The following is a 15,429-nucleotide window of genomic DNA, read 5'->3' on the forward strand; positions in this document are numbered from 1 at the left end:
TCTTGGCGGTGGTTGCACTTGCAATTTTCTCAAAAGCTCCATCATCTACACTTTGTTGGATGATGGAAAGAGCCTTTTGATCGTTCGTCTTCATTAATTTTTTCTCCTTGCCGAGAGGACCTTTTTCTGCAGGTTCCTCATAGCCTTCCTCCACAATCTCCCATAAGTCTTGTCCACCTAGGAAGGTCTTCATTTGGATGCTCCATCGATCATAATTATCCTTTGTGAGGCGAGGAAATGTGATGACATTGTTGGCCATCATCTTGTCGAACCAAGCTCTTGATACCAATTTGTTAGAAATAGGAGGTTATGTATATTATTTGTGGAAGAGAGGATTGATGATTTAGAAGTTTGATTGATCTTGAAGGCTTTGTTTATTACTTGATTTGCTTATTGAATTGCTTTGTTGCTTGATTACAAATGAGAGGTGAATCCATCTATTTATACTACACCATGGACTAGTCTAGAATACTTCATCATCTAATATCTAGATATTTTCTAAGTATTCTCATGATAATTCTAGACTTAGATATTTTACAAGATTATTCTACACACATTCTACACACTTTCACTACTACATATTACAAGAAGTTTCTACATAATGGGCTATAATCTTGATCCAAAATATTTGTATACTTGCAAGTCCAAATCCAAAACAAATAGCCCACAATCAAGTTTAGTTTCCAACAAAAAGCCCTCTGAAAAAGCTTACCCAAACAAACCTTCTTCTGCTGCTTGCAACTTATACATTGTTTTGCTGCTTATCATACCTAGATTGCTAAAACTTAATTTTAACTGGTTATATTATTTTCGTGTTAACACCTGATATTGAAAGTGAAATTATTTGAGTTTTTGCTTAGTTCACATTCTCTGTTTATCGTTAGTACCTTACTGCTATTCTTGTTATTTATTTATAAGAACAGGGGAAGGATAAAGTGGTTGTAAATATCCCTTTGTTTTTATTTAGAAAAACTTTAATGGTAACATTAGTTGATAAAATATGAATTATTAAATTATTGCAACATAATGGTTTTTAAATCATAATTGGTAAATATAATGTTTTGAAACTTAAAGTAGGGTAAACATGCGGGGTGGGGAAGGAAAATATATTTACTCATACGTACTCGACCCAAACGGTTATTCTGTGACCATTTTTGACCTTTTTACTGGCCACCTAAAATTCCTATGAAGATATCAGACCTCTTAACATAGCACATATGAAATTCTTGTCACGTGATAATGTAATTAGTTTATATCACATAGTTATTTGTGTAAGATGTGTTTTTATTTTCCCAAAATGTTCTGATAGTTTTCAGCTTTTGGAGCTGAAAGAGAAGTCATGAATGACGATGGTTTAGGGAACACTACAAGCAAGTCAAAGGAAATACAAGTGAAGATTATGTATGAACATAAAAGAAAGAGGATGAATGTGGAACATGATAGACTGAGTAGCCTGCCGGATGATCTTATCCACAAAATTCTCTCTTTTATGGACACCAAACTTGTTGTCCAAACTTGTGTTTTGTCATCTAGATGGAGGTTTGTCTGGACTTCAACGCCCTATCTCAAATTTTCAACTTGGGGTTATTCCTTACTTGAGTTCTCCAATATTGTTGAACATGTTTTATCTGGCCGCAATAATGAAATAGATGTATATTCTGTTACACTCTATTTTCGTGGAGAGGTTAGCCAGGTGTTTGTCAAAATAATTTTTAACTATGCATTTTCACATAATGTTCAAGAAATGACTATTACAAGTACTGAGAAGAAAAACTTCCCTCTTTCTCTCTTTAATTCAGTAACTCTAAAACATCTCACTTTGTGTGGTTATCCTAATTTGAGAGTCACTTCCAGTTTAGAGCTCCCATCCTTAACAACATTGCATCTTCATCATGTCACATTATATGATGATAATAGTGATAGCTACATATCTAAGTGTGTTAACTTGAAGAATTTGACCTTAGATCATTGCTATATGATGGGATCATGTGGTTTTACTATATGTCATCCTCAACTGTTGAGTCTCACGCTCAAATTTGTACACGGGGTTGTCAAAGCGATTGCACCTCAACTAAAAAATATATCTTTGGCTCTTTCTTACAATGATTATTTCCCATGCTTTGAGAATGCTTTGCCTTCTTTGGAGAAGGCTGATATATGCATCCATTATCCCTGTGATGCTCTAAAAATTATTAATATGCTTCAACAATTATGTTCAAACAAATATCTTACCATTAACATGGAGATTCTTGAGGTATTTTGATTCTTAATGTTTCTATTGTTTACCCAAATAAGGTTAAGTTAAAATATCAGTATCAATAACAATTAAAATATTGGTACTGATTGCTAATACCAAAAAATAGTTAGCAATACACTTTTGACGATGAACTATGTAAGACCCGTCCTAATCCATCCGGACGAAGTCATCAACCTTTGATTCCAGAGCGATGATCGACTCCAAGTATTGTCCTTAAAATGAGCAAAATGCACAGCGGAAGGTTTCTTTCAGACCTGAGGATAAACATGTTTGAAAAGTGTCAACCAAAAGGTTGGTGAGTTCATAGGTTTATCATAAACAATAAAATTCATCATTTTGATAGACCACAATATTTAAATCCTGCATGGTACAAATGGGCCCGAATCCTATACCCACCTGTAATGTACATGCGATATCTTTTAAATACAGTACACCTTTCTCGTGTACGAAACCATTTTAACAAATCTTTGTAACCGTATACATATCTCGTGTACAAAATATCATACACATAACCTGTGTATAAAATCATTCTCTCGATATATAACATTCACTTCAATTGGTGGCAATTATCATGTCCACATAATTCAATAGTGGCAATTATCATGTCCACATAATTCAACGGTGGCAATTATCATGTCCACATAATTCAATAATAATCCGCAGAACTTCTGTCTGCATAATAATTCATTCGAGGAATGTTTTGCTTGTGTCTATCTCGTCAAACATTTATAAAAGCATTTCATGCATTCGCAGTTCAAAATGTATTTCAAAAGCATTTAATAAAGCAGTTGTAAAAGTAGCGCATGTATTCTCAGTCCCAAAAATGTAAAGAGTAAAAGGGAATCAAATGAACTCACGCATATAAATATTGTAAAACAGTTAATAAAGCATTTGCATGTATTCTCAGCCCAAAAACGAAAAGAGTAAAAAGGGCAAATGAAACTCACCATACTGTATTTTGTAGTAAAAATACATATGACGACATTGAACAAGTATAGGGTTGGCCTCGGATTCACGAACCTATATCATTTATATATATTAACACATATATTTATAATCGAACAAATTTATTATATCTTAAATTATATATTATATATATTCAATTTGTATGTATCTTTAAAAATGATTAATATTTATATAGTTATATTAATATTTATATATGATTAATATTATATTTAAAAATACATCATTTGTTAAATATGAATGTTTATATAAAAAAAATGTTTATTATAAGTTTAACTTTATATGCACAATATTTATTTGTTGTAAAAATAATAATAATGATAATACTGGTAATAAAAATAATGATGATAATAATAATGATTATAATTTTTAATAATAATAATTTTTATGTTCATAATAATAATAGTAATAATAATAATAATATTGAAAATGAGAATATAAGTGTGTATACCCTTTTGAAAACTTTTCTAAAAACAATTGCGCACGACGAGGCTCGAACCCGTGACCTCTCGTTAACACAAACATCACATAACCACCCATCCATTTGCGTTTTTCTGAATATCTTTAAAACCGAATTAATTTAACCCGTTTCTTCACGGTAACACCACTATTATCATACTATCATACATCATCATCCTCTTCATCATAAAATGTCACCTTTCATTAACATCATCACTTCGTATATATAGAAATTAGATCGAATAGCTACAGCAGAAATCATACATGCATATTCCTCATCATCTCGATTGGGCCTGCTATGCTGTTGGGTTTATTTTGCTAGAAAATAAGTTGGCCAGTTTCTTAAATGGGCTGAGCAGGAAACGGACTCAAATATGTAATAGCCCATTTGTAAATCGATTTAAAAAAATATATGAATGACCCAATCAGTGGCCCGCTAGTGGATCTAAATAAATTAAGTGATTGGCTTTCGGTTCAACAACTAAAGAAACGAGGGTGAAATGTTAGCAAACAGAATCAATATACATCATCAACCCGTCATCATCTCATCACTTTCCATTATCACAATCATAAAGATAGATTACCGACACTTTAGCAACAATTCTCTGTATGAATACTTAAATAATTAAGTATGCTCATAACATGCTCCACCACTATCCCTTTTAATTCGAACTCGGCATTTATAAAAACAGAAAAGTAATCTGCTGTAGCAGCGTAACTGAGATAATCCCATGGTGTCGGGTTGTTAGCTGCCAAAACCCGAGAAAGAATATAGTAGAAGGTTGTAGTTTTTTTTTTTTTTTTTTTTTTTTTTTTTTTTTTTTATAAGTGTCGACCCACCAAACTGAATTATCCCACCATATGCACTAACAATTGTGCTTTATTAAAGCATTATATAATAATCCCAATTGTCTAAATTCTAACCGTGATGTTCGGACAAATCAAAAAGGAAAGGGACACAAATTCAAACCACTTTATTTCTTTAATACTTTAGCAAAGGGGTAACAATATACTACGTAACTAGCATGTGGAAGTAACTAGGGAGACCGTAATACTTTATTGCTCATTATCATTCTCCTTCGTCTTCCGTGTACAGTAAACAGAAAATGAAAAGAAAAAAAAACGTAGGTTTGTTGGTGGTTTACAAGGTGGCGGTTGAAGTGGTGTTTCCATGATAAAGTTGTTCAACTAGGAAGAACAAAAAGAAACCGTAGCAAGAAGGATTTTGCGGCTGTGACCGAAAGATGTAGTTCAAAGCAGTAATAGAAAGATTAAAGTGCTTCGGTTGGGTTGATTGTTTTAAATGGTGGTTTCAATGGTTTGTAACTGGATGGTTTTGGAAGATCCATGGTTATAGTATGGTTTACGAATGAAAGAAAATCAAGAGAGAAAGAGGGTAGAACGAATTGTGGTTGTTGTGAGTGTGTCTATAAGCTTGTATGTATAGATATATCATATACCCAATAATACATAAAATGGTGGGAAGGAGAAGACAAAACAATTGAATTCAATTGTTTCATAGAGGATAATCGACAGGTGGAATCAATCCAAGAAGTAACATACAAAACCATGGAAAGCAGATAAAGACTTGAAACTGAATTGTACTACTTGATGTAGATATTTTTAACCCAGCAGGCAATCTAAAAAGATCATATGTCGATGGCTAATAGATTTGTATTATTTGTTATGATTTATATATATATAATTAATATTAGTAGTTAATAAATACAAATATATTAATAATAATAATAATAATACTTTCAATACTAATAATAACAATAATAATACTAATAACAAGTATAATGACAACTATTAACAATATTGTTAATAATGATATTACTAACGTTAATGATAATAATAATGAGTTGTATTATTTTCTAATAACTATGATAATAATAATAATTTATAATAGTAATAATATATTAAATCAAATGTATCAGATTTCATATAGTATTATTAATAATACTGATAATGAAAGTAATAATATTAGTACAACAACTATATTTTAATTTGTATTATTATTAATTATGTAATATTTAATAATCATATATAATATGATAACCAATACTGAATAATTATTATTTATAATTTATATATATATATTACAATATACATATAATATAATAATTTATCATAGAAATCATATATATTTATATATAGGTTCATTTTAAATTTACACTTAATTATTTTGTATTCTATTTTACATATTTAATTTTAATGTTTATTTTATAATTTCAAATTATTATATATATTTTCATTTATATAAATATATACCCATTTATTTACAAACAATTGTTCGTGAATCATCGGGAATTGTCAAAGGTTAAATGCATACATGAACACAGTTCAAAGTTGTGAGACTTAACATTATAGACTTTGCTTATCGTATCGAAATCATATAAAGATTAAGTTTAAATTTAGTCGGAAATTCCCGGGTCATCACAGTACCTACCCGTTAAAGAAATTTCGTCCCGAAATTTGAGTGAGGTGGTCATGGTTAACAATAAAAAATATTTTCATGACGAATAGGAGTTGATAAATGGGGTTTTATCATCATTGAGTAATATGGATAAAATGATTCGGTTAATCGAAAAGTACGAATAAAGCTATCACCAAAGAGTGAAATAGGAAAGTAAAGATTCATCTTAACTTTTGACATAGTCAGGGTTGAATTCCGGAATTAAAGGAATTTAAAGAAAATCTTGAAAATCTATAAGATCTGGTTCTTCGGGATTTATGGGAAATAAGATCTCTATAATTAAATGCGATCACCTGTCTTGATTGCTCTTGTCTGGCATTTTCACTATAAATGAACTTCTTCAATTTCATTATTTCCCATTACTTCCAATTTCTATATTTTAATTCATTCTTCCAAATCATCAATCAATATGCTTAATCCAGTTTTAATTCTGGATATATTCCTGACTTTCATATTGATCATCCTCCTTCTTCATATATAACCGGAGGAATCTGTCTACTTTTACTATGCTCTTGGGTTGATACTATTCTTAATAATACCGTGCCTTTATATTACTATTCGTATTAATATCCACAGTTTTGTAATTTCTGTGTTATTGTTGGGTTTTATATCTTCTCTTATATTTCGATGTCCTTGCTTCTGTCTCCTATAATCATTGTCATCCACAGTTCATGCTCTCTCTTATTTGCTGCGATTTATACTCCCTTTCTATTTCGGAGCTTCATGCTTTTGTTTTCTTTTCGCAAATAACGGTCCAGAATTCATAGGTGTGGAGTTTCGAATGAGCTTAATGTTCTAAACAAGAAAAAACGTAATAGCACGATTTGATTTGTCAAATTACCAGAATCACTGAGAATAGAACTATCAAGAATATATTTTCTTGTTGTGTTCAGAAGTTAATTTGAATGAAAGAGTTATGTAACATGGCACATGATGACGTTATAATCTGTGAATCATCATGTTCCATTTAGAAACTCAGCATGACTTACTGTAATATAATCACGTTGATCAAGTGTCATTATATTATACTAACTCATGCATCAGTTCCTAACATTACTTCAAAAACATTCATATTTTAAGTTCGAAAGTTTACAGAATATAGAAACTAACAGTTTCTATATGATGTAACACTGATAGCACAAAAAGATAAATGATTTCAGATAAGAATAATTATGAAGATATCTTCAGAAATATGGAGGATATTTATAAATGGATATACGATGATATCTTGGAATTTCTAATATCGATGGATGATGAAGGAGATTTATCCGTAAGGGTTTAGATTCGGAAGCAAGGTATTCGCTAAAGATTTCATCAGAAACAGAATCATTTGGATTCTTAGAAGTCAAACTTATTCCTTGTGATTTGTCCACGGCTTCCTTCATAGTTTCGCATGATCTGCTTTTTGGTACTAAATTTTCTATTGAATGTTTCCAATATAATGTTACACAGGAAGCACGAAGAGGTATATAATTTCGAACGAGAATATTTATGAAAATATCCTCAGAAATATCGAAGATATTGATGATGATATTTTGGAATTTCTAAGTTCGATGGTTGATGGAGAAAGATTTTCCGCAAGATTTTAACATGACTTCGGAGCAAGATATTCTCTAAAGATTTCAACGGATCTAGATTTATCTGGGTTCTATGAATTTAGGGTATGTTACTTGTATTTTTCCTTGGTTTCCTTTATGGTTAGCTCAATCCGTTTTCCAGTTCCAACGTTTCTGAGCTTTTCCAACATACTATTCTTTATCATCAAATTTCCGATGACTAAGGTCGTTTACGATTGCCTACAGTTTCTGCTGCTTCATTCAGCTTTTTCAACATACAGAGTATCGATTCGTAAACTGGGTACCTTTTCAAAATTTTTGAATTGAAGGTCATAATTCTAGGAGATAATTATTATATATACAATTGTTGATGTAGATATGCTGTGAGTTTTCAAAGTACTGATTGCCGATTCCTCTACATTTACTGCTACCATATCTGAATCATTGGTTATCGTTCTGAGATGATTTCAAGATAATTGTGTTTTTAGATGATTAAACGCTGACGGTAATATGGTGGAATATAACAGGTTCTCCGATAATAATAAAAGAGCACGCATTCATATCAAGGTTACAATAAGGTTGTTTCAAATGAAAAGTCAAAGTTGACTTGCTGGAGCTGTGACAAAATTGGCTAATTTGAAGAGGGATTATAAAGTTATTTTCGGTAATAACAACGCCAAAGGAGCTAGCACAATTACGTGTTAAACGTTTACTCAGGTTCCGAGTGTTTTCATATGCATAACCATATGCATCAATCTTTTCTCCCGTAGATGAAATGCGGCTGATTTATCCTCTCGATTGAGGTGTTTTCAAGAATTACGAAAGGTTTGGACGCAGATTGTAATCGTCAAGATACAAATGAGGTTTTAGGGTGAAATCAAGTGGCAAACTTGAAGATTTGTTTAGTTTCATATGTTATAATTAATATTTTAATTCATTTTAATTGTCCAATGTTGGTAGTCCTCGATTGATAGTCCGCGGTTAGCAATTCAACAATTTATATATAATTTAATATATAATATTAGAAATTAATCAATATGTATCGTGACCCGTATTCGTCTCAGACTCGATCACAACTCAAAGTATATATATATATATATATATATATATATATAGATGGGTCGATATGATATGTCAAAACATTGTATACGTGTCCCGATATTTAAAATGCGTAAATAGCAGAATAACGATAAATGAAGTGCGTAAAATAAATAACAGAAATTAAATGACGATAAATAAAATTGCGAGAATGTAAATTGCGATAATTAAATTGCGATAAATAAAATGTAACCAGTTAGCTAGGAACAGTTAGCTAGGATCTTGTTAGCGTGATTTCTTAACAAAATTTCATATTGTTAATTAGTCTGTTTCTAATCAATTTTTTTTTATTGTGTTCATTATTTCTTCATTATGCCACTTGGTGGATTCTGATAAATCAAAATCCAAATTTGAAATTGGATGAATATGGTTATTCTGTGGTGAACGAATTTGTATATCGGTGGATGTAAATATGATAGTAAATGACTGTTGAATCAAATTCGAAGGACGTACAATGTAACTTATTAATGTGAAATTTTAAATATTCCTCGGGTATTACCTACCCGTTAAAATATTTTCACCATTAACAGTTTGTACAAGAGAATTTTTAATTACAATCTTTATGAAAACATATATACATATATATTTTCTTCAGATGTACTCATGGATTTAATAAGTTAACATGATATTAAACTCCTTTGCTTTTCGGTTGGAACTAGAATAAATAATCTCTAAAACTTTAGAGATTACATATTCGTCATGTCGAACGAAGATAAATGAGGTAGAACGATACGTAGAACGAAGATCATACTCAAAGTACAGACGATGATATTGAAGCATGGATTGTTGATGGTACTGGTACTGTTATTGAGGGTACTGTTGGTGCCAGTGATGTTGCTGAAGCTGGTACATTTTGCACCATAATTTCCAAAGCTACAACTCGGGCGCGAAGCTCGTTGACTTCTTCTATTATACCGGGATGATTGTCGGTTCGGACGAGTGGATGAATGAGGTTTAGAATCTAAGATAGTATACGATCGTGACGGGATACTCTGGAAATGAGAGAGAAAATGGTATTACGAACAGGTTCACCAGTAAGTGTTTCAGGTTCTTTGCCAATAGGTGAATTCGGTTGGTGAAAGGGATCGCCTTCTTCGCGTCTCCTTTGATTAAGTCGACTACGAATACATCAGATGAATTGGGGATGGCTGATTTATGGATTCATTCTGGTGACACCGCTTTCGAAGCTTAGGTGAATATCCATGTCTGAATAGTTGTCGGGATAACTATCGGAATGACTATCGAAATCTGAGAGACTCGAACTGGTTGAGGGATTCATATCTTACAATCAGATGAAGGATTTTCGATAAGAAATAGATTATAGGATGTAGATTAGTACCCTGCAATACATAATTTACATATGCATATATAATACTAAAATCCCATAAGTTACGGAGGGATCTACGGAAACTGTCAGGCAAAGGTAACAGTAACAGATACGCTAAGATATGAATTAACAGATATGCTAAGATATAAGTTTTGTCTATACACTATCTAGGCAATAGAGGCAGTAAGATGTGTCTAGACTTTAAGGATGATAAGCAAATACTTTCGACACTAATGATAAGCAAAACTTTTGACATGCAGGCACGGCCGAAGTCCAGACTAACTAATGCATCCTAACGACTTATCAGTTAGACACACTAATGCAGACCTGGTTCGCTAAGACCACCGCTCTGATACCAACTGTAAGACCCGTCCTAATCCATCCGGACGAAGTCATCAACCTTTGATTCCAGAGCGATGATCGACTCCAAGTATTGTCCTTAAAATGAGCAAAATGCACAGCGGAAGGTTTCTTTCAGACCTGAGGATAAACATGTTTGAAAAGTGTAAACCAAAAGGTTGGTGAGTTCATAGGTTTATCATAAACAATAAAATTCATCATTTTTATAAACCACAATATTTAAATCCTGCATGGTACAAATGGGCCCGAATCCTATACCCACCTGTAATGTACATGCGATATCTTTTAAATACAGTACACCTTTCTCGTGTACGAAACCATTTTAACAAATCTTTGTAACCGTACACATATCTCGTGTACAAAATATCATACACATAACCTGTGTATAAAATCATTCTCTCGATATATAACATTCACTTCAATTGGTGGCAATTATCATGTCCACATAATTCAATAGTGGCAATTATCATGTCCACATAATTCAACGGTGGCAATTATCATGTCCACATAATTCAATAATAATCCGCAGAACTTCTGTCTGCATAATAATTCATTCGAGGAATGTTTTGCTTGTGTCTATCTCGTCAAACATTTATAAAAGCATTTCATGCATTCGCAGTTCAAAATGTATTTCAAAAGCATTTAATAAAGCAGTTGTAAAAGTAGCGCATGTATTCTCAGTCCCAAAAATGTAAAGAGTAAAAGGGAATCAAATGAACTCACGCATATAAATATTGTAAAACAGTTAATAAAGCATTTGCATGTATTCTCAGCCCAAAAACGAAAAGAGTAAAAAGGGCAAATGAAACTCACCATACTGTATTTTGTAGTAAAAATACATATGACGACATTGAACAAGTATAGGGTTGGCCTCGGATTCACGAACCTATATCATTTATATATATTAACACATATATTTATAATCGAACAAATTTATTATATCTTAAATTATATATTATATATATTCAATTTGTATGTATCTTTAAAAATGATTAATATTTATATAGTTATATTAATATTTATATATGATTAATATTATATTTAAAAATACATCATTTGTTAAATATGAATGTTTATATAAAAAAATGTTTATTATAAGTTTAACTTTATATGCACAATATTTATTTGTTGTAAAAATAATAATAATGATAATACTGGTAATAAAAATAATGATGATAATAATAATGATTATAATTTTTAATAATAATAATTTTTATGTTCATAATAATAATAGTAATAATAATAATAATATTGAAAATGAGAATATAAGTGTGTATACCCTTTTGAAAACTTTTCTAAAAACAATTGCGCACGACGAGGCTCGAACCCGCGACCTCTCGTTAACATAAACATCACATAACCACCCATCCATTTGCGTTTTTCTGAATATCTTTAAAACCGAATTAATTTAACCCGTTTCTTCACGGTAACACCACTATTATCATACTATCATACATCATCATCCTCTTCATCATAAAATGTCACCTCTCATTAACATCATCACTTCGTATATATAGAAATTAGATCGAATAGCTACAGCAGAAATCATACATGCATATTCCTCATCATCTCGATTGGGCCTGCTATGCTGTTGGGTTTATTTTGCTAGAAAACAAGTTGGCCAGTTTGTTAAATGGGCTGAGCAGGAAACAGACTCAAATATGTAATAGCCCATTTGTAAATCGATTTAAAAAAATATATGAATGACCCAATCAGTGGCCCGCTAGTGGATCTAAATAAATTAAGTGATTGGCTTTCGGTTCAACAACTAAAGAAACGAGGGTGAAATGTTAGCAAACAGAATCAATATACATCATCAACCCGTCATCATCTCATCACTTTCCATTATCACAATCATAAAGATAGATTACCGACACTTTAGCAACAATTCTCTGTATGAATACTTAAATAATTAAGTATGCTCATAACATGCTCCACCACTATCCCTTTTAATTCGAACTCGGCATTTATAAAAACAGAAAAGTAATCTGCTGTAGCAGCGTAACTGAGATAATCCCATGGTGTCGGGTTGTTAGCTGCCAAAACCCGAGAAAGAATATAGTAGAAGGTTGTAGTTTTTTTTTTTTTTTTTTTTTTTTTATAAGTGTTGACCCACCAAACTGAATTATCCCACCATATGCACTAACAATTGTGCTTTATTAAAGCATTATATAATAATCCCAATTGTCTAAATTCTAACCGTGATGTTCGGACAAATCAAAAAGGAAAGGGACACAAATTCAAACCACTTTATTTCTTTAATACTTTAGCAAAGGGGTAACAATATACTACGTAACTAGCATGTGGAAGTAACTAGGGAGACCGTAATACTTTATTGCTCATCATCATTCTCCTTCGTCTTACGTGTACAGTAAACAGAAAATGAAAAGAAAAAAAAACGTAGGTTTGTTGGTGGTTTACAAGGTGGCGGTTGAAGTGGTGTTTCCATGATAAAGTTGTTCAACTAGGAAGAACAAAAAGAAACCGTAGCAAGAAGGATTTTGCGGCTGTGACCGAAAGATGTAGTTCAAAGCAGTAATAGAAAGATTAAAGTGCTTCGGTTGGGTTGATTGTTTTAAATGGTGGTTTCAATGGTTTGTAACTGGATGGTTTTGGAAGATCCATGGTTATAGTATGGTTTACGAATGAAAGAAAATCAAGAGAGAAAGAGGGTAGAACGAATTGTGGTTGTTGTGAGTGTGTCTATAAGCTTGTATGTATAGATATATCATATACCCAATAATACATAAAATGGTGGGAAGGAGAAGACAAAACAATTGAATTCAATTGTTTCATAGAGGATAATCGACAGGTGGAATCAATCCAGGAAGTAACATACAAAACCATGAAAAGCAGATAAAGACTTGAAACTGAATTGTACTACTTGATGTAGATATTTTTAACCCAGCAGGCAATCTAAAAAGATCATATGTCGATGGCTAATAGATTTGTATTATTTGTTATGATTTATATATATATAATTAATATTAGTAGTTAATAAATACAAATATATTAATAATAATAATAATAATACTTTCAATACTAATAATAACAATAATAATACTAATAACAAGTATAATGACAACTATTAACAATATTGTTAATAATGATATTACTAACGTTAATGATAATAATAATGAGTTGTATTATTTTCTAATAACTATGATAATAATAATAATTTATAATAGTAATAATATATTAAATCAAATGTATCAGATTTCATATAGTATTATTAATAATACTGATAATGAAAGTAATAATATTAGTACAACAACTATATTTTAATTTGTATTATTATTAATTATGTAATATTTAATAATCATATATAATATGATAACCAATACTGAATAATTATTATTTATAATTTATATATATATATTACAATATACATATAATATAATAATTTATCATAGAAATCATATATATTTATATATAGGTTCATTTTAAATTTACACTTAATTATTTTGTATTCTAGTTTACATATTTAATTTTAATGTTTATTTTATAATTTCAAATTATTATATATATTTTCATTTATATAAATATATACCCATTTATTTACAAACAATTGTTCGTGAATCATCGGGAATTGTCAAAGGTTAAATGCATACATGAACACAGTTCAAAGTTGTGAGACTTAACATTATAGACTTTGCTTATCGTATCGAAATCATATAAAGATTAAGTTTAAATTTAGTCGGAAATTCCCGGGTCATCACAAACTAACCGCCAGAAACATATGATTCTTGCAGTTATATATATGTTATTATTCCCGTAATGATTGCATCAATTGTTTCTTTTTATTTGTACATATTGTTCTTATGTAATTTATTTTCCAGTTGCTTTCTTCCAAAATGGATCTAATCTCAAACCAACCTTCTCCATTTGCTAACTTGGAGACTTTAAAGGTTTATCCATTGACGGAAATCTTGATAGGGCAAACACAGAAGAAAGTTGATGTATCTGCTCTAGTGAAAAGCTATTTGCTAGATAGTTCACCTAATGCCACACTTACAATGGTTTCACGTGAGGTACCATAAAGTGAATTTATATATCTCATGTATTTTTAAAATTTATTTTGCTGTAAATCATATTATCGGAACAATTGTCATTAACCATAAGCAATGCATAAGTTTATATTATATCTTGTCTTGAAAACTGTGCAGGAAGTTAGAGCTGCGAAGAATGAGACATTGGCTCAAGAATGTTTCCTGAAAGTACGGGTGCTGCTACATGAGCTGAAAACTGATTTGGATAAAGGGAAAACGATAATGAAGAACCACGAAGAATATATGCATGATGATGATGATGATGATAATGATGATGATGATGATGATGATAAAGGGATGCAAATGCCACTTCTTTATATGAAACAGATCCATTGCTGTTGGGAAGATCTGAGTGAGCTGATTTCGTATGAGGAACAAAAGGTATCTTGCATCTCTTCAGAACTCAAGTATATTGAAGAATTACTGACACACATACCTGAATCAAAGAAAGTTAAGATGCAAGAGCTATTTGCTAGTATGTGCGAAGAAGCTGATACTGTTATGAATAAAACACTAGAACGTTTGAAGATATAATGTGATATGAAACAAAACCATGTAAGTGTCTACTTTCAGAGACTTACCAAGGCATTGCAGTCAGTCTTCTTAAATTGTAAGTCCCAGATTTTACATCATATATACTTACTATACTCAAATATTTATAAAGCCAACTGCTGGTATCACGTGTCTTATGCTCTGGTTTTCAGTTTCAGGTTCACACATCTTTTGTTATTTCCTCGAGTTCGACAGTTAGTAACCCACTTTTGCTTCTTGTAGTGGTGAAACTCAAGCATTATTAACTTTTGAACATAAATAGTCAATGCCTTTTTGTATTTATGCATGTGCGTTGTTACTACGGACGGGGAAACAAGACGATCAACTGC

The 15,429-nt window shown here is 31.1% G+C and overlaps 1 protein-coding gene across 1 annotated transcript; it reads left to right on the forward strand.

The window, feature by feature from the left end:
• The first annotated feature begins 1,339 nt into the window (after nucleotides 1–1,339).
• Nucleotides 1,340–15,082, forward strand: LOC139850022 (F-box/LRR-repeat protein At3g26922-like). Its single transcript, XM_071839621.1, has 4 exons — nucleotides 1,340–2,254; nucleotides 14,339–14,530; nucleotides 14,666–14,716; nucleotides 14,876–15,082. The coding sequence occupies exons 1-4, from the start codon at nucleotides 1,340–1,342 to the stop codon at nucleotides 15,080–15,082; spliced, it is 1,365 nt and encodes a 454-aa protein (XP_071695722.1).
• Nucleotides 15,083–15,429: the final 347 nt, after the last annotated feature.

The sequence above is a fragment of the Rutidosis leptorrhynchoides genome, chromosome 5 (genome assembly GCF_046630445.1).
Source record: "Rutidosis leptorrhynchoides isolate AG116_Rl617_1_P2 chromosome 5, CSIRO_AGI_Rlap_v1, whole genome shotgun sequence".
Taxonomy (NCBI): domain Eukaryota; kingdom Viridiplantae; phylum Streptophyta; class Magnoliopsida; order Asterales; family Asteraceae; genus Rutidosis; species Rutidosis leptorrhynchoides.